Source organism: Hypanus sabinus, chromosome 12 (genome assembly GCF_030144855.1).
Source record: "Hypanus sabinus isolate sHypSab1 chromosome 12, sHypSab1.hap1, whole genome shotgun sequence".
Lineage (NCBI taxonomy): Eukaryota > Metazoa > Chordata > Chondrichthyes > Myliobatiformes > Dasyatidae > Hypanus > Hypanus sabinus.
Genome location: NC_082717.1, coordinates 33,273,122 through 33,295,581, shown reverse-complemented (window position 1 = coordinate 33,295,581; position 22,460 = coordinate 33,273,122). Strand labels below are relative to the sequence as shown.

Genomic DNA, 22,460 nt, shown 5'->3' with positions numbered 1-22,460 from the left:
CTCGTCTTGTCCATGTGCCTCGCCCAGCCCTGGATTCCCACAGGATTCCCTCATCCTGTGCTAGGGTTCCCTTGTCCTGTTGAGGAGTCTCTCGTCCAGTCCTGTTCCCTCTCCTTGTCCTGTAGCCACGTCTTGTCCTCACCTGGTTCTGGAGTCTGAGTCCGAGTCAAGGCCCAGGTTCTGGGTCAATAGACAGTAGGTGCAGGAGTAGGCCATTTGGTCCTTCTAGCCTGCACCACCATTCACTGTGATCATGGCTGATTATACACAATCAGTACCCCGTTCCTGCCCTCTCCCCATACTCTATCTAACTCTCTCTTGAATGCATCCAGAGACTTGGTCTCCACTGCCTTCTGAGGCAGAGTATTCCACAGATCCACCACTCTCTGGATGAAAAAGTTTTTCCGCATCTCTGTTCTAAATGGCCTTCCCCTTATTCTTAAACTGTGGCCTCCAGTTCTGGACTCACCTATCAGTGGGAACATGCTTCCTGCCTCCAGCATGTCCAATCTCTTAATAATCTTATATGTTTCAATCAGATCCCCTCTCATCCTTCTAAATTCCAGTGTATACAAGCCCAATCGCTCCAATCTTTCAACATATGACAGTCCCGACATCCCGGGAATTAACCTTGTGAACCTACGCTGCACTCACTCAGTAGCAAGAATGTCCTTCCTCAAATTTGGAGACCAAAACTGCACACAATACTCCAGGTGGGGTCTCACCAGGGCCCTGTACAGCTGCAGAAGGACCTCTTTACTCCTATACTCAATTCCTCTTGTTATAAAGGCCAGCATGCCATTAGCTTTCTTCACTGCCTGCTGTACCTGCATGCTTGCTTTCATTGACTGATGTATAAGAACACCTAGATCTCGTTGTACTTCCCCTTTTCCTAACTTGACTCCATTTAGATAGTAATCTGCCTACTTGCTCTTGCCACCAAAGTGGATAACCTCACACTTATCCACATTAAACTGCATCTGCCCACTCATCCAACCTGTTCAAGTCACCCCACATCCTCCTAACATCCTCCTCATATTTCACACTGCCTCCCAGCTTTGTGTCATCTGCAAATTTGTTAACGTCACTTTTAATCCCTTCATCTAAATTATTAATGTATTTTGTAAATGGCTGCAGTCCCAGCCCCGAGCATTGTAGTACCCCACTAGTCACAGCCTGCCATTCTGAAAAGGACCCGTTAATGCCTACTCTTGGTTTCCTGTCTGCCAACCAATTTTCTATCCATGTTAGTACCCTACTCCCAATACCATGTGCTCTAATTTTGCCCACTAATCTCCTATGTGGGACCTTATCAAAGGCCTTCTGAAAGTCCAGGTACACTACATCCACTGACTCTCCCTTGTCTATTTTCATAGTTACATCCTCAAAAAATTCCAGAAGGTTAGTCAAGCATGATTTCCCCTTCGTAAATCCATGCTGACTCGGATCGATCTTGTTACTGCTATCCAAATGTGCAGCTATTGCATCTTTTATAATTGACTCCAGCATCTTCTCCACCACTGATGTCAAGCTAACTGGTCTATAATTCCCTGTTTTCTCTCTCCCTCCTTTCTTAAAAAGTGGGATAACATTAGCTACCCTCCAATCCTCAGGAACTGATCCTGAATCTATAGAACATTGGAAAATGATTACCAATGCATCCACGATTTCTAGAGCCACCTCCTTAAGTACCCTGGGATGCAGACCATCAGGCCCTGGGGATTTATTAGCCTTCAGTCCCATCAGTCTACCATTTTCTGTCTAATGTAAATTTCCTTAAGTTCCTCCATTACCCTAGGTCCTCTGGCCACTATTACATCTGAGAGATTGTCTGTGTCTTCCCTAGTGAAGACAGATCCAAAATACCTGTTCAACTCATCTGCCATTTCCTTGTTCCCCATAATAAATTCACCCGTTTCTGTCTTCAATGGCCCAATTTTGGTCTTAACTATTTTTTTGCTATTCACATACCTAAAGAAGCTTTTATTATCCTCCTTTATATTCTTGGCTAGTTTACCTTCGTACCTCATTTTTTCTTGGCATATTGCCTTTTTTGTTATCTTCTGTTGCTCTTTAAAAGCTTCCCAGTCCTCTGGTTTCCTGCTCATCTTTGCTATGTTATACTTCTCTTTTATTTTTATGCTGCCCTTTACTTCCCTTGTCAGCCAGGGCCGCCCCTTACTGCCCTTAGGATCTTTCTTCCTCTTTGAAATGAACTGATCCTGCACCTTCTGCATTATTCCCAGAAATAACTGCCATTGTTGTTCCACTGTCTTCCCTGCTAGGGTATTGTTCCACTGAACTTTGGCCAGCTCCTCCCTCATAGCTCCATAGTTCCCTTTGTTCAACTGTAATACTGACACATCCGATTTTCCCTTCTCCTTCTCAAAGTGTAGGTTAAAACATATCATATTATGGTCACTACCTCCTAATGGTTCCTTTACCTCGAGATCCCTGATCAAATCCGGTTCATTGCACAACAATAAATCTAGAATTGCCTTCTCCCTGGTAGGCTCCAGTACAAGCTGCTCTACGAATCCATCTCGGAGGCACTCCACAAACTCCCTTTCTTGGGGTCCAGTACCATTCTGATTCTCCCAGTCTACCTGCATGTTGAAATCCCCCGTGACAACTGTATCATTACCTTTGCAACATGCCAATTTTAACTCTTCACTCAACTTACACCCTGCATCCAGACTGCTGTTTGGGGGCCTGTAGTTAACTCCCATTAGGGTCTTTCTACCCTTAGAATTTCTCAGTTCTATCCATACTGACTCTACATCCCCTGATTCTATGTCCCCCCTCGCAAGGGACTGAATATCATTCCTCACCAACAGAGCCACCCCACCCCCTCTGCCAGTCAGTCTGTCCTTTCGATAAGATGTATACCTTTGAATATTCATTTCCCAGGCCCTGTCCACTTGAAGCCATGTCTCTGTTATTCCCACAACATCGTACTTGCCAATTTCCAACTGAGCCTCCAGCTCATCTACTTTATTCCTTACACTTCATGCATTCATATATAGTACTTTTAATTCGTTACTCCCCTCTCCTTTCATATCAATTCCTATTTCACTTGGCCATACTGTATGATCTCTTCTTGAGCTTTCTACTCCATTGATTCTGTTGTCCTTTTTGTTAACTTTTCTTATTTTCACTTTCCTTTTAACTCCATCCTTATATTTCCAGTTCATCCCCTTCCCCCCCACTACTTAGTTTAAACACATCCGTGTTGCAGTGGCAAACCTGTCTGCAAGAATGCTGGTCCCCCACCTATTAAAGTGCAACCCATCCCTTTTGTACAATTCATCCCTACCCCAAAACAGATCCCAGTGGTCCAAGAATGTAAATCCTTGCTTCCTGAACCAGTTCCTCAGCCACACATTCAGATCCATTATCTCCCTGTTCCTGCCCTCTCCAGCACGAGGAACTGGAAGCAAACCAGAGATAACCACCCTGGAAGTCCTGCTTTTCAGCCTTCTTCCGAGTTCCCTGAAGTCCCGCTGCAGAATGTCCTTCCTCTTCTTCCCGATGTCATTTGTGCCAACATGTACTACCACTTCCAGCTGTTTACCTTCACCCTTCAGGATTCCCTGCAATTGGTCCATGATGTCCTGGATCCTAGCACCAGGGAGGCAACACACCATCCTTAAATCTTGCCTGTTGCCATAGAAACCCCTTTCTATACCTCTTACTATGGAGTCCCCTACTACCACAGCTCTTTCTGATGTCTGATTCGTCGGCTCTGCTTCTGCACCAATTTTCGGCTCGCAGACCTGTCCGCCTCTTAGACTTGTCCTTGCCCAGTGTCTGGCTTGGAGTCTAGACCCAAGCCTCGAAGAACCCTAGCCTGGTCATGTCCTCGTCCAGGTGCCACTTCCAGGCCGAGTCAAGATCCAGGTTCTGGGTCCTTGTCCAGTCTCGGAGTCCAAGCCCAGGCTCCTAGTTCCCAGTTCCATGTCCTGGTTCTGCTATCTTAGTCAAGTCCCAGCCCAGGCCCTGAATCCTTGTCTCGTCCAGGGCCTGTGTTATGTCCAGCATCCTTTCTTCCCCACTTTCCTTGCTTCCTTCTCATGCCTAGTCCTGTTCCTGGTAGATCAGTATCTGTGTCTTGCATTTGGGTCTGCTCCCAATGCCCCCCATAAGACAGTTATTATTTTTTACTTGATTTATTATTTATTTCTCTCTCTGCTAGATTATGTACTGCGTTGAACTGCTGCTGCTAAGTTAACAAATTTCACCTCACATGCCAGTAATAATAAATCTGATTCTGATCTGTTTTCCACATGCCAAAGACATACATTTTGGTTGGTTAGTTAGCCACTGTAAATTGCTCTTTGTGTGAAAATGAATGGTAAAATCTGGGAGAATTTGATGATGATATGAGGGGAATAGCAATTGGGATAGCCGAAAGTTAATGGTCAGCACAGACTCAGTGGTGGAGGGCCAGTTTCAATGCTGTACCTCTTTCTGACTCTGCACATTTATATCCGTGGGTATATCTAAGGTGGAAGTTGATCAGTTCCTTATTGGCCAGGGCATCAAAGGATATGGCGAGAAGGCAGTTGTATGGGGTTGTACAGGATCTGGGATTGGCCATGATGGAATGGCGGAGCAGACTTGATGGGCTGAATGGCCTAATTCTGCTCCTGTGTCTTATGGTCTTATGTGATAATATGTGCAGAAACCATTTTAGAATCTGAAATGATAACATACAGAAGACTCTACCACGCTCTAATTTATACATTTGGCAGTTGCTTAGGATTGAGGTTGACTGGCTTCCATTTCAGTTTGTGGGTTCTGACATGACTGAACTGGCCAGTGATGAATTGCAGAGTCTTCACAAATGGGTCAGAAGTGCAGGTAGGATGGGCGGATCATTGATTTGTGAGGAGGTGTGCTCTTTCGGCTGATTATTCATGATTTCTGTGTGATCCCACTGCACAGACTTTAGGATTTTAATAACATGCCATGTGCTTCTCCTTCACTTTGAGCTATTGTGGCCAATGATGTCTGAGAGTTAGAGGATATGTTGATAACTTTTCTAGTTGGCTTTTAGCACAACCTTGAATTTGTTCCTCTGTCAATTTGGTACTATCTTTGTGTGTTAGAGCTCAAAATGGAGTTCCCTGGTTTGGGCGGAGAGCTTTGGCATTGGCTCATCTTTCCAGTGAATTTGAATGATTTTACAGATATAGTCTTAAGATCTCTACACAGTCGTTGAAGATGTAAAACCCTTCTGGATAACTCAGCTAATACATGCATTCATAATTCTTCTCCACTCACAAGATGGGCATATTAATGAGGTCTTGATTATTTGTGTCATTACTTCATTTCAAAATATCCCCAAAACAAATAGCATTTGAGATTCATCCCACATTGACATGTCCACAATCACATTCAGGCCAGACAAGGTAAAGACAATGGCTTTTCTTTCCTGATGAACATTGATAAATTACACCTTTTTATGATAATCTGTAATTCTATATGATGCTAGATTATTACAGCTGGCTCAATTACATGACGTTAAATCCGTCATCTGACATTTGAGGACATAAACTTACATCTGTTCTGACAAAGTGTCTTTTATCGTGTCTTTGGACTCACACCACCAGGTTCAATAACAGTTACTACCCTTCATCCATCAGGTTCTTGAACAAAACAGGATGACTACACTCATCTATTGAGATGTCTCCACACAAACTATCTCACTTAAGGACTCTTATTCTTGTTATTTCATGCTCTCATTTCATATAATATTGCTATTATATATGTATTTGCAAAATTTGTTGTCCTATGTTGTACTTGATCTTCCATTGATCCTGTTTTGTTTTGATTCTGCAGATTTGCTGAATATGCCCGCAGGAAAAAGAATCTCAGGATTGTATTTGGTGACACACACTATATGTACTCTGATAATAAAATTTACTCTGAACTTTGATTTGAAACATCAACTCTATTTCACTGACTACAGATACGCTTCCCATATTTTCTGCTTTTATTTCAGATTTTTTAACAACTGCAGCTTCTTTTGATTTCCTTTGGATACTAATCCAAGAATGAAGTTATATGAACCAGCTTGATCCTTTGTTTCATCCATAGTCCTTGGTGTATTGATTTAATCGACCACAGAAAGTAAGAGTTCTTTGACATATTGTCTGGCAATTAGATTACACATAAATCAGAAGGTAGTTCCATTGTCGTGTGCTCAGCATACCCCCAAATAAAGACAGAAACCAGAGGAGTGTAACAGAGTTGAGGAAAAACTTCTTCTCCCAGAGAGTTGTGGAGGTGTGGAATGCACTGCCTCGGAAGACGGTGGAGGCCAATTCTCTGGATGCTTTCAAGAAGGAGCTAGATAGATATCTGATGGATAGGGGAATCAAGGGATATGGGGACAAGGCAGGGACTGGGTATTGATAGTGAATGATCAGCCATGATCTCAGAATGGTGGTGCAGACTTGAGGGGCCAAATGGTCTACTTCTGCACCTATTGTCTATTGTCTAAAATATCTCCTGCAGAAAATAGCTACGCCACAACAAAGTCTATTTTAAAGTAATTTAATTGGCTGTCGTGAAATCATAACAACATAAAAATTGGCAGGAATACATAGCTTGTTCGCACCAGCAGCTTCAAGAACAGCTATTGCCCCTCAACCATCAGGCTGTTAAAGAAAAGAAGATAACTACACTCATTCTACTTCTAGTGTTCCCACAAGTAATGGTCTCACTTCAAGGTCTATTTATATTATTGTTTAATACTTTGCTATTAATTTATATTTGCATCTCCACAGTTTATTGTCCATTGGTCCTGTTTAGTGTACTGTTCTATAGATTTGCTAACTATGCCCGAGGAAAAGAATCTTGAGGTTGTATGTGGTTACATGTATGTACTCTGACAATAAATTTTACTTTGAACTATGTATCTGCTTCACTATTCATTCAGACCTTACCTGTTCTTCTACATCAGTGCCTTTCTCCAACATTACTGTCACTTCCTTTAATTCCTTTTTGAATGAACACAATGGTAAAGGTCCCATTGGCCTTCAGGATAGAAATGACACCAAGTTCGGACATATCCAAGTGCGGAGCGAGAGACACTGACGCAATCGATTGTTCACAGATTTTAATCTGAACAATGTTAACGGGAAAAACAAAACAATAAATGCTAGGCCAAACAGGACCATTGACTAAAACACTCAAATGGAAAACAAAGCCTACACTGTGGCTGAAAAGAAAAACTGAGAATAAAACAAATACTTTGAGTCAGCTGATTTGACAGTCTGATTTCTCGGGCAAGGCGGATAATGAAGCATAGCTATGTCCAAATCTCGGAATGAATGGAGTTAAATACTATCAAAATGAAGTAATAATTAGCTGGTATATGCATATTCATGAGCTCAATTGCTGTATCTGCAGTGCTGCCGAATCCATGGATGTGACAAGAAAATCCCAAAGGTTCACCATCCCCTGAGTGAAGATAATTTCCCTCGCCCTACTCCTACTGCTGTGTCCCTTGATTTTCAAATATGGAAAAACATTCTTCAACATTTTTTTTCTTTCAAAGAGTTCTCCTCTCATTTTTTCTAATCTCTTGAGTCTACTCAATCTCTCCTCAAATGACAAACTGGCATTGCTGAAACCAAATCAGTGAATCATCGCTATAATCCCTCTATGACAAGCACATCCTTTCTTAAGTAAGGAGACTAAAAGGTGTATGTAATATCCCTGAAAGATCCTTAGGATGTCTGAAATGAAGCCTAGATGCAACACTCAATTATTCTTACTCAAGTCCTGAAATTCAGTTCTTACTTCACATTCAGGCCTACCTGCTATGAGTTAGGACATAGAACACCGCAGTGCAGTGTAGGCCCTTCCATCCACAATGCTGTGCCAACCTTTTAACCGGTCTAAGATCAGTCTAACCTTTCCATGGCTCTGGAGCCCAATTTTCTCAAACTCACCACTATTCAGCTGTAAGCACTGCCACTTCATGTGGATGACTCCTTCCAACTTCTATCTTATGATATGAATTGTGTTATGTTGTGTAAATTGGTACAGCTGCTTTGTGAATCAGGCCGCTGGAAGAGCATTCACTCTTATCTGAAGACAGAAAACAAATGTCAGCAATACCCATACCTGGGAATGGATTACAAACAACGTTAGATCAGCAGCTAAACCATGAAGAGGTCTAATGAATAAACAAATCTTAATCTACAAATCTTTAGCAGTTAATTGATAGAGCCAGAAAGGCAATCTCCAGAAGGAACAAGCAATAATGTGTCTTTTTAACAGAGAGAGGAGGGGGGTGTCTGGAATGCATTGCTGGGGTGGTAGTGGAGGCAAATATAATAAGGACACCTATGACACTCTTAGGTAGGCATATAAATATAGAGAGAATGGAGGGAATATGGACATGCAGAAAGGACTAGTTTAATGGGCTTTTAATTGATAGTTTAATTAGTTTGGTTGAACAGTATGGGCTGAATGGCCTGTTGTACTAGTAAATGAGTGAATCATGTACTAACTCAAAAAGAACCAGTCGCAGCTGATGGACAGAAACAAAGAACCCATTTCTACCAGGATGAATACATTCTTAGCTAACAACTCCAAACCAACATGCAAGATTGTTAGAAACAATTCTAACAATTATAGACCATTGCTCATGTCTTTGTTGATCAAAAATTATATATGTAACAACCATAATTGTAAATTGAATACCAATCAAAAGGCTATTTGTAAATTAAATGTTAAATTTAATGTGTATTGGCAAGCAAATTTTAATTAACTGCTTACATTAAACTAAAATGCTAATTAAATAGCTTTTGTAATATCAATAGACATTTTTATTATAATGACTGTTGCCCAAATATTAACACTAATTCAATTTAGTATGGTTATAATATCTGTAACTGACTCAGGCACTGATAATTTTGGTTCATTCTTCCATTTGCATTGTAGTATAATTCTACACTAATTAGCTTAGGAGCACCTATTTAAGTTCACTGAACTTGTTCCTTCAGGCAGTTCACAGCAAGGTGAATAGACATCTTGCCTATTTTAGAACTTAAGGTTGGTTTAATATGTACAGCACTTTTTTAAAACCAGGTTTGAGGTGAAATGGAGACAATGCTATCACTTTATCAAGACAAGGTCTTTGTACTTACACTGCTTCAGTTTTCAGGCTGCCACTTTTGCTGATATCGATCATTCAATGAGCACAAATGGGAGGAAGCAGGGAAGGAGAATTAAACTGGAGTTATATTCCAGGCCATTTAGCAGATGAATTTACCAACTTCTTAAAGTGAACTTCCCATTTGGAGCTTGGAAGAATAGTGGCAAATACATTCAAAACACTGAAGCAGTTCTCACAAGCAACTCAGGTAGTCACATCTGCAAAACCGGTGGCTCCTTCAGAGCCATTCTTATAATTTCTTGCAGAATGGGTGTATGGACACATGGCATTGATAAATCAGTACTGAACAAGAAAACATTTGCAGGTTGAGGCACCCCTGCTGCCATAGAATTCTGAAAATACTAAGTCTTTTGGAACAGCTGGCTCTAGTGACTTTAAGGACCATTGCTCCTTAGACTGCTCACATCACATAAACTAAATATTTACAGGATACATATGTTTCTGGGCAGGCCAACATTTAATAACCATCATTGAGGTTCTCAACTGACAAAGAATGCAAATATACATTAAGTTATCATAAACAGGCTTTCAATCTCGGGCAGCATTGGTGCTTCATATCCACATGTCATGATAATGGTAACTTTATTGTAGGCAGAATGGATTAGTAAATACATTGACATTGTCTTGCTGCTATCAAATTGCTCCTAGGTGTGCATTCATGAAAATGGGTCACTTTCAGAATACTGCTTCATTTCAGAAACAATTCAGAACTAATTCTGATGAAAGGTCATTGACTTTAAATATTATTTTATTTTTCTCTCCACAGAGGCTGTCCAATATACTGAATGTTTCTATCTAAACTAAACAGTTCTACAACGTGATTTCTTCCTTCCATAAGAAACTTCCTTTTGGCAAAAAAATCATTCATGTTAAAAAGAAATTCTTAAAGGGTTTTATATTAATTCCTCAATACTGTGGGAAAGTTCCCAAAGGCTAGATGAATGCACTTTCCAATGCAGCACTTAAATGGTTCAGAAAGTCACATTTCTTATGCTAGTTTACATTTTGAGAAATGATATCTGGATGCATTATATAAGTCATGAACACAGTAATCATTTGAAGTTTATTTACTACATGCAGATGTTGCTGGACAGTGTAGGATTTAACAAGTATTCATAACAGTATTTGAGACGATGATGGGTAATTGCCTTCCTGAACCATTACTGTCCTTATGTTAAAGTTGTTTCTGTTGGTGCTGCTATTGATCCTGCAGTAGCTGGACCTTGTGACACAGAAGGAAAAACAAGATGTTCCCAAGTCAGAGTGATGTGACTGAGGGCAACTTGCAAGCGATGCCATTCAAATAAAACTTGTCCTGGATATGGTATGGCAGGTTTGTGAGAAACTATTGAAAATAGAAGTATATAGAGTTATGGAAATGAGTTTTGTATATCATGTGTCACTGGGTATATCTCTGACAACAGAAGAAATTGCAGTCATAGATATGTTTAATAAAATGCATTTTGTCAATGGAGTAACATCTTAAAACCCTACACAACTGGCTTTATCATACATATATAACAAAAACTATTATAATTCATCTCATGCTGTTTTGAAAGCAGTCTTAAAAGTTAATATAAACAAAGTTACTAAAACAATTAAACTTCAAATGGACTGGGATTTTTGCCAAAACTGCATTGTAGCAGGACAGACAGCAAGCTGTGGCAAAATTACCTCAAAATCTTATTATAATGAGAACCTGGCCATCGCTAACACTGCATCTTTCTGATTGTATTACCTATTTTGTATCTCCTCTATACTGATCATATATCGCAGTAAAATCAATACAGCATTATCTGAGGACATGAGATTGATGTGGCAATCAAAATGATAAAAGAATTGTGTTTCAGAAGATCGAATTGTTCATTAGTAAAAGCTACTAGATCCAGATAATGTCTGCTGAATTGTTCATGTCTTTCTTCTAGTACCTTTGCAAATGCATGGCATAGCAAACCTTACTAACAACTGGAAATAGTAAGAATTGCAAATCTTTGTATTATTGTTCCATTCAGTTTTAAAGATTATATCTGGGCATGCAAACCAGTGAGGAGATGTACAGTACTATACACAAGATACTTGCATCATTCAAACTTTATGAAAAATTTGCTTTCTCCACAAATCCTTCCTATAATTAGTGGTGTAAGGAAAAATAAAACAAAAAGTTGCATTTTGACCAGTTGACCAAATTCCATTTTTATTGTCTTCTCTGACACAGTTTACAATATTTAGCTTGCTGAGTGTACAACAGTGTGCAGTAACAGCAATCAAACATGAAGCACTCTTCCACAATCTCCCCTTAGCCCCACAAATTCATTTGTTTTGGATATATATCAAACTCCCTGCTTTACAAAACAATTAGATTTGCCCCTGTTATCACACTTGACAATGCATTACAAACCTTAACTACTTGCTGTCTTATATGTCTCCTTTTAGACAGCCATGAAATCACACTTTGTCCTGGCCAGCTCCTTCATCTATTTTAAAGATGCTAAACACGTCAGTAATTTGTTCTCAATTAATTATGCCTAATATTTCACAGCCTTCCCTCACAATCACAATGTGTGTCATCCCATTCTGTTGTTTGCAGAGAATAGTCAAGAGTTATATCAAAGGCTATTTGACACAGTAGCACAGCAAGTCGAGTGGTTGCCTCACATTTCCACAAAATGGGGTTCAATCTCAGTCTCTGGTGTGGATTATGTGGAGTTTCCTTACTCTGTCTGGGTGTACATGGGCTTTATTAGGGAACTCTGTGATTTCCATCTACGTTCCAAAGACGTATTGGTTGTTCAAAGTAAATTGTCCCTACTATGCAAGTAAGAGGTAGATTATCTACCTCTTAATTATCTAATGTAATGCAGTTTAGAGGCCTAATCGGAACAGGATGTGCACATGGAGTAGTCAGGCCTAAGTGAGTATTAAGTATCCAATGACCCTTGAAGATGGCAGTACAAGTTTATAAAGTATGAAGAAAGCAGAAGAAGTGATTTCTTTCATTACTCAGGATATAGGAAAACAGGCAGTCTGTACTACAGCTTATGCTATACCACAGCTAGAATATCATTACAGTTCTAGTCTCCACACAAGAGAAAGACCATGGTTTCATCATTTAGGACCCCCACCATCCAGGCCATGCTCTCTTCTTGCTGCTGCCGTCAGGAAGTAGGTATAGGAGCCTTAGCTCCCACACCACCAGATTCAGGAATAGTTATTGCCCACCAACCATCAGGCTCCTGAAACAGAGTGGATAACCTCACTCACCTCAAAAGTGAACTGATTCCACAACCTATGGTCTAGCTTTCAGTCAAGGACTCTGCAACCCATGTTCTCAATATTTATTATTGATTATTATTATTATTATTATTATTATTATTTGATATTATTTTTTCCATTTGCAGTTTGTTATTATTTGCACATGGTTGGTTGTCTATCTTTGTTTGTGTGTAGTTTTTCATTGGTTTTATTGTGTATCTTTAATTTGGTGTGAATGCCCACAAGAAAATGAATCTCAGGGTAGTATATGGTGACATATACATACTTAGATAATAAATTAATTTTGAACTGTGATGATTGTACAGTAGATTGCAGAAGTGATTCAACAAGATGTTCCTTATAATAAAGTATGTATTTCGTTTGTGAGAAGTGGCTGGATAGGGTGGGTTTGTTTTCCTAGGAACAGCAGAATCTGAAGGAACACTAAAAGAGATGTAAAAAAATTCTAAGGTATACAAAAGATTTTTTTTCCCTTTTTCCTAGGTGCATAATATTAGAGAACATAGATTTAGGGCAAGTGATAAGAAATTTAGTAAAGAACTTTTTCCACCCAGAGATAGTTGAAATCTAGAGCACATTTCCTGAATGGGGTGGTGATGTCAAGTGCTCTTGCAGTATCTGGACAAGCTCTTGAATTGCCTTGGCATTTGGGGTTATAGGCCAACTGCTGGTTAATGGGATAAGTATTGATGGGGACTTGGATGATTGGCTTTGAGGTGGTGGCCCAAAAGACTGATGTCTATATTGTGTGACTCAATCTATCAATGAAACAAGTGGCTATGTGATGGAGTTATGGAAATACATTATCTATTGTCATTTCAATATCTATTGGATTAAAAAAAGTCTACATTAGTTCTTAGAGAAGCAACAATATTTAGACAAACTAGGGTATTTAAGGCAGTTGACACAGTACAATCAACTGATAAATAGAACAAACACCATTTTCATTTGATCTTTCTAAGAAGCTAAAATACAAAACTGGGAGGGAGCGTTCATGATGGAGGGGGGAGGGATGGTGAGTGAGGGGGAAGCCAAAGGTAGGTTCACAGATACATCACCAGGAGAAAACTTGTTACTAGTATGGTTATGATGATCTGTCTATGGATGGATAGACAGTAGAACATACTGAACAGATGCAGAAATAGACCATTCAGCCATATGATCCAACGTTACTTTTCTAGCCTTTCCTTATTCTCCTTGATGCTCCTATTATCTAGTGATCTTTCAATAACTAAGCCTCCACAAGCCTTTAATGTAGAGAAGCAGGGTATTGTGTCCTCACCCTAGATGGATGACCACGGAGAGACTTTAAAGACATTTGTGAAAATAGTGAGCAGTATTGAGTTCTTGGGCATCAATATCTCAGGCTCTACTTTGGCTCCATTTCATTAAGAGTTTGAGGAGTTTTGATTTGTTATCGAATTCCCTTGCAAACTTCTGCAGATGTATGGTAGAGAGATTTCTGACTGGTTGTAGCACTGTCACTTATGGAAGCTCCAATGCAAGAGACTGTAAACTCAGCCAGTTCCACCAGTCGTTAACCCTCCCAACCATTGAGGACATCTTCAAAAGGCAGCACCAGTCATGACAGATCCTCGCAATTTGGGACATGGTCTCTCTGGATACTGTCAGTGGTGAAGAGGTACAGAAGCCTGAAAACCTGCACTCAACGACTTTGTATCATTTATTTTGTAATTTATAATATTTCATGTCTTGCACTGTACTGTTGCCGAAAACTAAACATCATGTGATGTTAATGACTTCTAAGCATTTCACCACGAAAGACATAAATACATAATAAAACACCAGTAATCATTAGAACTTTCGGCTAACTGACAGAAACTGAGCAGCTGACACAAAAAGGAATATTGCAATCCTACTTGAGTATAATTTTATTTATTTCTCGATCTAATTAAAACTTAATCTACCACGAACTGTCTCTTTGACGGAGTGAAACACGATCGATATTTGTGAAAAGCCATTGGTGAACACCGACATGCGCACAGCCAATGAACTTTGTACTAGTGCGCACGCGTACTTCTCAGAGACAGGCACACGGGACTCCACGGAGGTTCGGGCAGGGAAGCAAATATATTTTGTATTATTTCAGGTGTGCCTGGAATTAAATTTTTTTTTATTATTCATGGCAAATAATCATCGAAAGAGTCCTATGTTGATTAAGTGAGGATTGTGCTTACGAGCAATAATTAACGCCCCTCGGTTTGAATGGTCAACGGGAGCTTTCAGCTGGCGGAAGCGGGGAGCCTTTTAGTGAAGGAACCGTGGGACGTGGAGGCGGATTGTGTTCACCAGCCGTATACTCACTTCATATAGTGGTGAAAACTCGGTAAATTTACAATATGCTGCCAATTCCCCCACTAACCGATAGCATCTAGAGAAAGAAGGCAGAACACGGCCGGGTTTGCTTTGTGGGCTCGGCAGGGGGAATGCTGGCGCGAGCCCATCCTAAGCAGAAGTCACCCACAACCTGTTGCATTTCTTTGATGCTGTAAACCTGCGGCTGATTTACCAACCGCTTTCCGTCTGTTATATCATTTGGAAATTTATTCGGGGCGAAGTAATCACTCCCGCTATTAGCAACGACTCTCAATTACTGGTTCCTAAAGAGGTTGCATAAACAGCTAATCTTACGATAAATCAATAGAGAAAATGCATGTGCTGATAAGTAAAGCATTCCATTCCTTTAAGATAAATCCTGCTTGCTATTTAATACATTTACTACAGTGGATTCCAGTTAATTGGGACATCGGGCCAGCCACCTTTTTTGAGACATCTCTCAAAGACCAAAAACTAATTGAGAAAATAGACGGATTATTTGGAATGCTATGCTGCTTAATAGAGGAGCGTAAATGTTAGACACTACACCATGCTTAGAGCGAGCAGTTTTGTGCTTGTTTACATTCAAAAAGCAGTGATTTTTTTTTATCACTGTTAGTTCGTGAGAAATAAACAGTAAAATTCAGAACTGGTTTGCTCACTGCCTTTTCAAGTATTCAGGCTTGCAGATGGCAGAAAAGGCCTAGAGTGAAAATGAAGGGATTTCACTACTTCAACAATTTAAGAACTACAAAGAATTTGAAGCTATCAAAAATCATATTGAAAGTTTAAATGAAAATTAAAATTTGGAGGATGCAATCATCGAAAGGGTTATATGAAGGCATTCCATCATCTACACTAGAATAATGGACTGCCTTCCTCAGACTGCACTGATTTTGTTCATTTACAGTCAATCAAGAGAACGCTGCAGCATACACTGGATGTATTCCTCTGTCAATAACTATTAGGAACCAGTACACAGTTTTATAATACTGTAGTAGTATTGATAGTGTTCTAATTTGTTCTGTTTTTTTATTTAAATGCATAATTCCCTACTCAGTTAAATGGTAGATTTTTTAAAATATACTTTTCAAACTATTTCCATGAAACTGGCTAATTGGGGGAGCTGCCTAATTAGGCCAAAATGTACTGGTCCCGATGTGGACCAACTTGCTGGAATCCACTCTTTACACCCATTGACGGTATGCAAAACAAAAATCTTGCATGTGATGTGCAGCAAGAATGAAACAATTGCTTTCATTCCTGCCACAGCCTGCATTCCCTTTCTACATGTTTTTCTGTTCCTGAGAAATATTTGAAACTGTATACTAATGTTCTTAACTTATGTGTCATGTTTGAATTTGGTGTAAACTTCTGGCTGTATCTATTCCATCAGTAAGCACTTCTACCTTGGAGCGCAGCTCAACATTGACCCTGCCGCGTTGACCATCAAAGCTCTCCTCAGTGTTAGTGCTAGTTAATGTTTTCAATACTCTGAACTGTTGTCTTTCCTAGAAAACAACCTTGATCTATTATGATTGTGCATTTTCATAGTGTGTACTTATTATATTTGTTTTCCAGTCCCTGCCTTTCCTACTGTTGTCACCTGATCCACTCTTACAAGCTTTTGAAATCTCTAAACTCCTTTCAATAGTGACTCTCTCTTTGTTTTATTCTGTCAGTATGCATGCCCTCTGCTACCAAAACTTTGGCACTTGTTCTGTAAAACTCTTGGCCTCTGTGAAATTCAAAAATGCTGCAAATACTAATTTAATCTGAAGCAAAACCAGAGAATATTGGAAATACTGAGCAGATCAGGCAATGTCTCCAGAAAAACTGTTTTAGGACGATGATGTGAAACATGTTGCTGTGTTTTTTTTTATTGCTTCTGTATGTTTTACTCTTCCTTTTTAATCCTCTTTGTCCAAACTTTTAGTTTTACAATCTCCCGGTACTTGTTTTTATGGATTTGTGCTTGATTAATTCCTTGAAGTCTTGTGCTGTGTTAAAAAATCTGTATAGTTGCATTTGAGTGCTTGCTGTAGAGGTGAAAGTCTTCACATAACAGCTTGGTTTTCCAACATTTGTCAGTTAATATTTAAGCATTGTTCCAAAATTAAAATCCTCACCTTTAATTTCAATTACTTCCAGGCCTCATCTGATTCTACCTCTGGATTTTTGAATCCTACAAATCTCCACGTTTAATGCTAACCTCTTCATTGCTCTGTGTTTCAGTTGCCTCTTATTCCCTCAGATGCCAAGGCTTTAGGCTCAGGAAATTGCTTCCAAAATGCTACTGTTTCTCTGCCTCTTTAATTATGCTGCGATAAGACATGCTCCTCTTTGTTATTCACATCATGTTGGTATATTGAATGCACTATATAAATGGAAAATATTATTTGCCATTTGATTATTGGTATTGGTTTATTATGAAATGGACCAAGGTACAGTGGAAAACAGAGTATTGTAAGACATCCATACAGATAATTTCAAAACTTAAGTACCATGAGGCAGTCCAAGGGAAAAACTATAACAGAATGCAGAATACTGGACAGGATTATATACAGCCATATCAGTGATATTAAGGACCCTGAAAAATGTGGAATCTTGCATCTTTTTTGGATATCGCTATCCTTTGCTTCCCGTTACTTGCAATGGATTGCTTGACAAGACGGCCTGCTTCTGGTAGAGGTACCTGTGATGGGTCAGTGTGCAAGTCGATATTCCTCTCCTTTAAGATGATCTTTGAAACCTACTTCTTTGAACACGTTCCAATAGCGCTATACCAAATTTTGACTTTTAATGCCCTCTATGAAGCACTTTGAGACAATTTTGTATATTGATAAGACCACATATTCAAGTCAAACCTCCAGCTTTCCAGTAGGAAAAACCTGTCAAAATGCCATTGGTAATTTGTTGTGTTAGGCACTCCCAGAATGTAGTTACATTTAGTTGTGATGTTGCACTTAATGCCTTTTGCACGTGCTATTGATTTTCCCCCCATTAGGGGATGGAAAGGATAAAGGAGTATTGGAGATGCGTATGTACAGATTTTCAGAATTTTTGTGAAGCTGCGAGTTAGCCTACCAATTTTCTAGATTGGCATGTATGATTTATGTTTGTACTAAATTTAACTACAGTTGAAATGAGCATAGTTCTAAATGTCTAATGCATAGTTATAATGATGGACCTACAGTAGGTGCAGTTTCTGCACAGATGAATCACAGACATACATAGAGAGCCAGCCTGTGTCCTTGGTGTGAACATTGTAGATTTAGAATGTCATGCCTTCATATGGTATAATGCATTCAGGCATACACTGATATCATGCAAGTGTTTGCAGTGAATCTGTTACATGATGCATAATTGATGTACTTTAAAAATGGCAGATGACACTGAAAACATTGCGAAGATTTGAGACCAAATTTATGGAATTGTATTAAAACACAGAATGCGAAATTGGGAGAAAATAGCTATTTAGTATTAGAAATTGTGTATTTTTCAGATTTATTATAATCACAAAATTTTAATTAAGTTCAGCTCTTATTTATTTCTCCTTGAATATGTGCAAGTTGTTGTGGGCTGTTTGTGTTCAATTTTGAGAGAGCTGCCAGATTAGTTGCCTTTTGGGTTGCAGTTGTGGAGGTTTAACCTTTTCTTTTAAGAGCTGTTGTCCCCTGTTCCAACTTCTAGTATTTCTTGACAGACAGATTAAAATCTTGCAAAAAAAAACTACAGATAAAGTTGTGCAGAATTTAAAATTATCCTCTTCCAAACTATTTTCAAAATGGGTCAGAGTAATGGCAAAAAACAACATGTAATGCCATATATGTCTTGTAATAATAATCAGAAATGCTATTATATATTCTATGCTTTGTATGATTGATAAATTGCCTGAGCAGCAATTTTGGAAACAACATATTAAGTCATTCATTAAATACAAGAAAAGGCATGAAATGGCATGCTATCTGAATGGAATTTTTTTTGTTTTTTCTTGTATTGAATGTTTAGAATAAAAATTCACGAGTTATTTACACATGTTTAACATTTTTCTTTGTTTGCTGAAGATATTGAAATACGTTGACTTCATCAGTAATGCATGGTACGTAACATTTTTGGCATTAAAAATTTTAAGTAATAAAAATGGTAAAAATTTAAAATCCTATTAAAATGTTCTAAACAAAAGGTGAATATGAGAAACAATGTAATAATAATGAGTAGAATAATTGCTTTATCTACAGATATGATAAATTTGCAGGTCTGATACATCATATTGTTTGTTTGGCATTGAGGGTAATGTTCAAAAATTCAAAATTTGTTTATTATCCAAGTAGGTATACCACATTCAATCTTAAGGTTCATTTTCTTACAAGCAGCCACGTCAAAGAAAGACAATAGAATCCATGAGAATGTAGAATATTTACATCACTGCCTCTAACATCAAGCACACTAATAAAAGATGAAAGAACTACAAATTAGCAATTGTCAGTCTGTTAAAATTAGAAGTTAGTTTGTGCACATTAAAATGATTTGCTGAAAATCTGAACAATGATTAGAATGACTACTTTATGCTGTTGTTTATTTTGTTGTCAGGCAGTTTCCTAATCTGGCTGTGCAACTTCAATATGAAAGTTTCATGGTTAAATTAATATGAGACAATTGACAAGAATAGCCTTGAAGCTGGTTGGTTAGATAGCAGTCTTGTTTGATTATTATGAACTTGTTTTTTTTGATAAATTATACTGATTCAAATTAATTTACAGATGTCAACAACAGGTCAAAAAAGACCATTTTCTGAAGAAGAAGAAGAAGAAGAAGACTCATTTCTGGATTTGTAAGTTAATTTCTTCAATATGTTTGATATTTTTAGTTGTAGTGAATGTTATTCTCCTTTCCTTTTGATGCAGTTGAAATACTGGGTTCCTTCAAATATATTGGCTTATTTTGTTTTATATTTATTAAGTAAGTTACATTTATTTACAAGTTTGCTGCTGTTCATGCTGCTGACTCATGATGCACTACCAGATCCAGCTCAAACTGCATCATCAAGTTCATTGGTGATACAACAGTAGTGTGTCGGCATACAGGATGGAGATAGAGAGACTTGTCAAAGAACAACAACCTGACTCTCAACATGGTCAAGACAAGAGAGATAATTGTGGACTTCTGGAAGGCGCAGGTTGACTACTGTTCATTGCACATCAATGGCTGGCCACGGAAGGAGTAAAGAGCACAAAGTTCCTTGTTGTGCACATAATGGACTATTTCGCCTGGACCCACAACACTACCCTACCTCACTAGTCAAGAAGGCACTGCAGCATGTACAGTTTCTGAGGAGACTGGGAGGAGCAAGTCTCCCTGCCTCCACTCTAACAATTTATTACAAGAGCACTACTGAGAGTAATTGTCTGGCTGTACCATTGTGTGGTATGTAAGCTTCAAGGCACTGGGCTGCAAAACCCGAGAAAGGATATTAAAACCGATGAGAGGATCACTGGGGTCTTCCTCCCCGCCCTATTGGTGACATTTGTTGTGGATCCCTACGACCCTTCCCTCAGTCTCTTTGACACACTACCATTAGGAAGGAAGTACAGGAGCATCAGGACCAGGACTGCCAGGCTGGGTAACAGCTTATTCTGAGACTAATGAATACCTGCCATCACTGAGGTTTCGTCACTAGGACAGTGAGCTGTTGACTACTGTTTGCCTGTGCATTGAGATGAGGAACATTTTTTTAATTACCTTTGTTGAAATACTGAAGTATTTAGTTTTTTCCTTATATTGTCTTAATTTACTATTCTTTAGAAAAGAAACATTGCAGGGCAGAGTTTCCCAACCTTTTTTATGTCATGGACCTCTGCCATTAACCGGGGGGGGGGGGGGTCCTTGGACCCCAGGCTGGAAGCCCCTGCAGTTGATTGCATTATTTGTATTAATTTCCAACAGTGGAAGCCACATTTCTTCATTCCAACTACTAAGAGAGTGTCTGATTATGGGAAAATGGAGAGGCTTTTGCTTCCCTTTGCCCCATGAGAACTTTATGTATTGGAGTTTCTTTTGCACAGGTTCATTGTCTTAACTTGCAGAGCATTTTCTATTTTTCCCCCCTGATTATTGTGTCAAATGGAAAATATTCTTCTACTTGAATCTAATTCTTTTAATCACATATGTTTTTATCACATAGAGCTTCTGATCCTGATTCCGAGGAAGAATGGGTGCCAAAAACTACAGTTGCAAAAAAGACCAAAAAAAGTATTGCAGGAAAAACAGTGACTGCAAGAAAGAAAATAAAGTCCAAACAAGAAAGTGCTGCAACCAAAAAGGCTACAGTGAAAAGATCTACGAGCAAAACAGCCGTTAAAACATCCAGAAAGAAAACAAAAGTGAAGCCTGATGTGGACCAGAATATTTTGGTGCGAAAGTTATTTTCTGTCAAAGTTAACAAAAGAAACGGACTAATTGTTAGACATAATTGTGGTACACTAATGCATTGTCAATGAGGTGGTAAGATGTGAATCTTCCTTGTAAAACGTAACAGGAAAGTCTAAAAGAGGTTATCCTACAATGCCGTTTCTAACAGCAAGATTTGGGTGTTTTTACAAGTCTGAGCAGGCTAGACCAGCTTATTGGTGGGAGTCCTCAGGACTTGGCCTGTGATGGGTAGAATATTAGCAAGAAAGCATTTGTTGTTACTTTACAGTAACTTCTCACAATTTGTGGCAGATAGACACTTGGACATCCCTCAGTTAACAAAATAACACTGATATGACTAAGGCTGCTGGCAAGGCTACTAAGGCCACGATAACATAGCAATAGTTAACTGCTCCAAAAACTTGGGATCTGATTTACCTTTGTTTAATATGGCACACACATTTTATTGATCCGCGAGTTTATATAGTCCAGTACTATAAATTGTAGATTTGATGAAGAAAACGAGAAAAGATGAACATTTAGTTGACTACTTTTTAAGGAATAATATTCCTAAGGACCTGTATGTACACATAAAGCATGATACACCAATCAGCTAATTAATTTGTTAATTAGTTCATGCATAAAAATTGCTGGCATACTTGCCACAAATCATTATCACAGAAAAGTTCATAATAAACTTTGTAAATCTTTATTATTGTTAGCCTGAGTCATTGATGAAAACAAATGGGAATGTTGACTTTACATTTTTGTACATCTGTCAAATTGGCACATAGAGCAGGTTTGATGGACGTCTTAATAATACAATTGTGATAACATTCCTGATGCTCACTGTAACACAGTTATGACATATAGAAATGCTGATTTAATTTCTGGTTTGTCCTGAGTTTTGCTGGTTACAGATGGTACCCTAGTTTAAGAAAAGAAAATTGTCTGGTTCCCCCATCTAGCTTACCTAACAATCACTGTTCAGAAAGTTTATACTGAAACTGAGTGGAAATATCTGGAGATGGTATTGGTAATCTCTTTTTCTACTATAGTCAAATGCAATTACAAGTGAATGCTGGGTACAAGGGTGAAAAATGAATGGTGATTGGAACTCTTTGATCAAGTAAGTCTTTGGTACCCTCAGAAGGCAGAGCTTGCAATGGGTAAAATAAAGTAGTACAAAGTCATCTGCTCCTTTAATGATATTCAACCAAACACATGGTGGAAGTGAATTGTA

The 22,460-nt window shown here is 38.8% G+C and overlaps 1 protein-coding gene across 3 annotated transcripts in view; it reads left to right on the top strand.

Moving 5' to 3' along the window:
• Nucleotides 1-14,509: 14,509 nt before the first annotated feature.
• The window catches only part of srbd1 (S1 RNA binding domain 1), a 303,090-nt gene continuing 295,139 nt past the window's right edge, over nt 14,510-22,460 (top strand). For 2 of the 3 annotated variants that reach the window (XM_059985738.1, XM_059985736.1), the window contains exons 1-4: nt 14,532-14,816; nt 18,874-18,908; nt 19,570-19,640; nt 20,991-21,219. In XM_059985738.1, coding sequence (XP_059841721.1) covers nt 18,906-18,908; nt 19,570-19,640; nt 20,991-21,219 — 303 coding nt within the window. In that variant the 5' untranslated portion in view covers nt 14,532-14,816; nt 18,874-18,905. Of the gene's footprint in view, nt 14,817-18,873; nt 18,909-19,569; nt 19,641-20,990; nt 21,220-22,460 lie in introns of all 3 variants that reach the window. The other variant, XM_059985737.1, reaches the window with a different exon arrangement.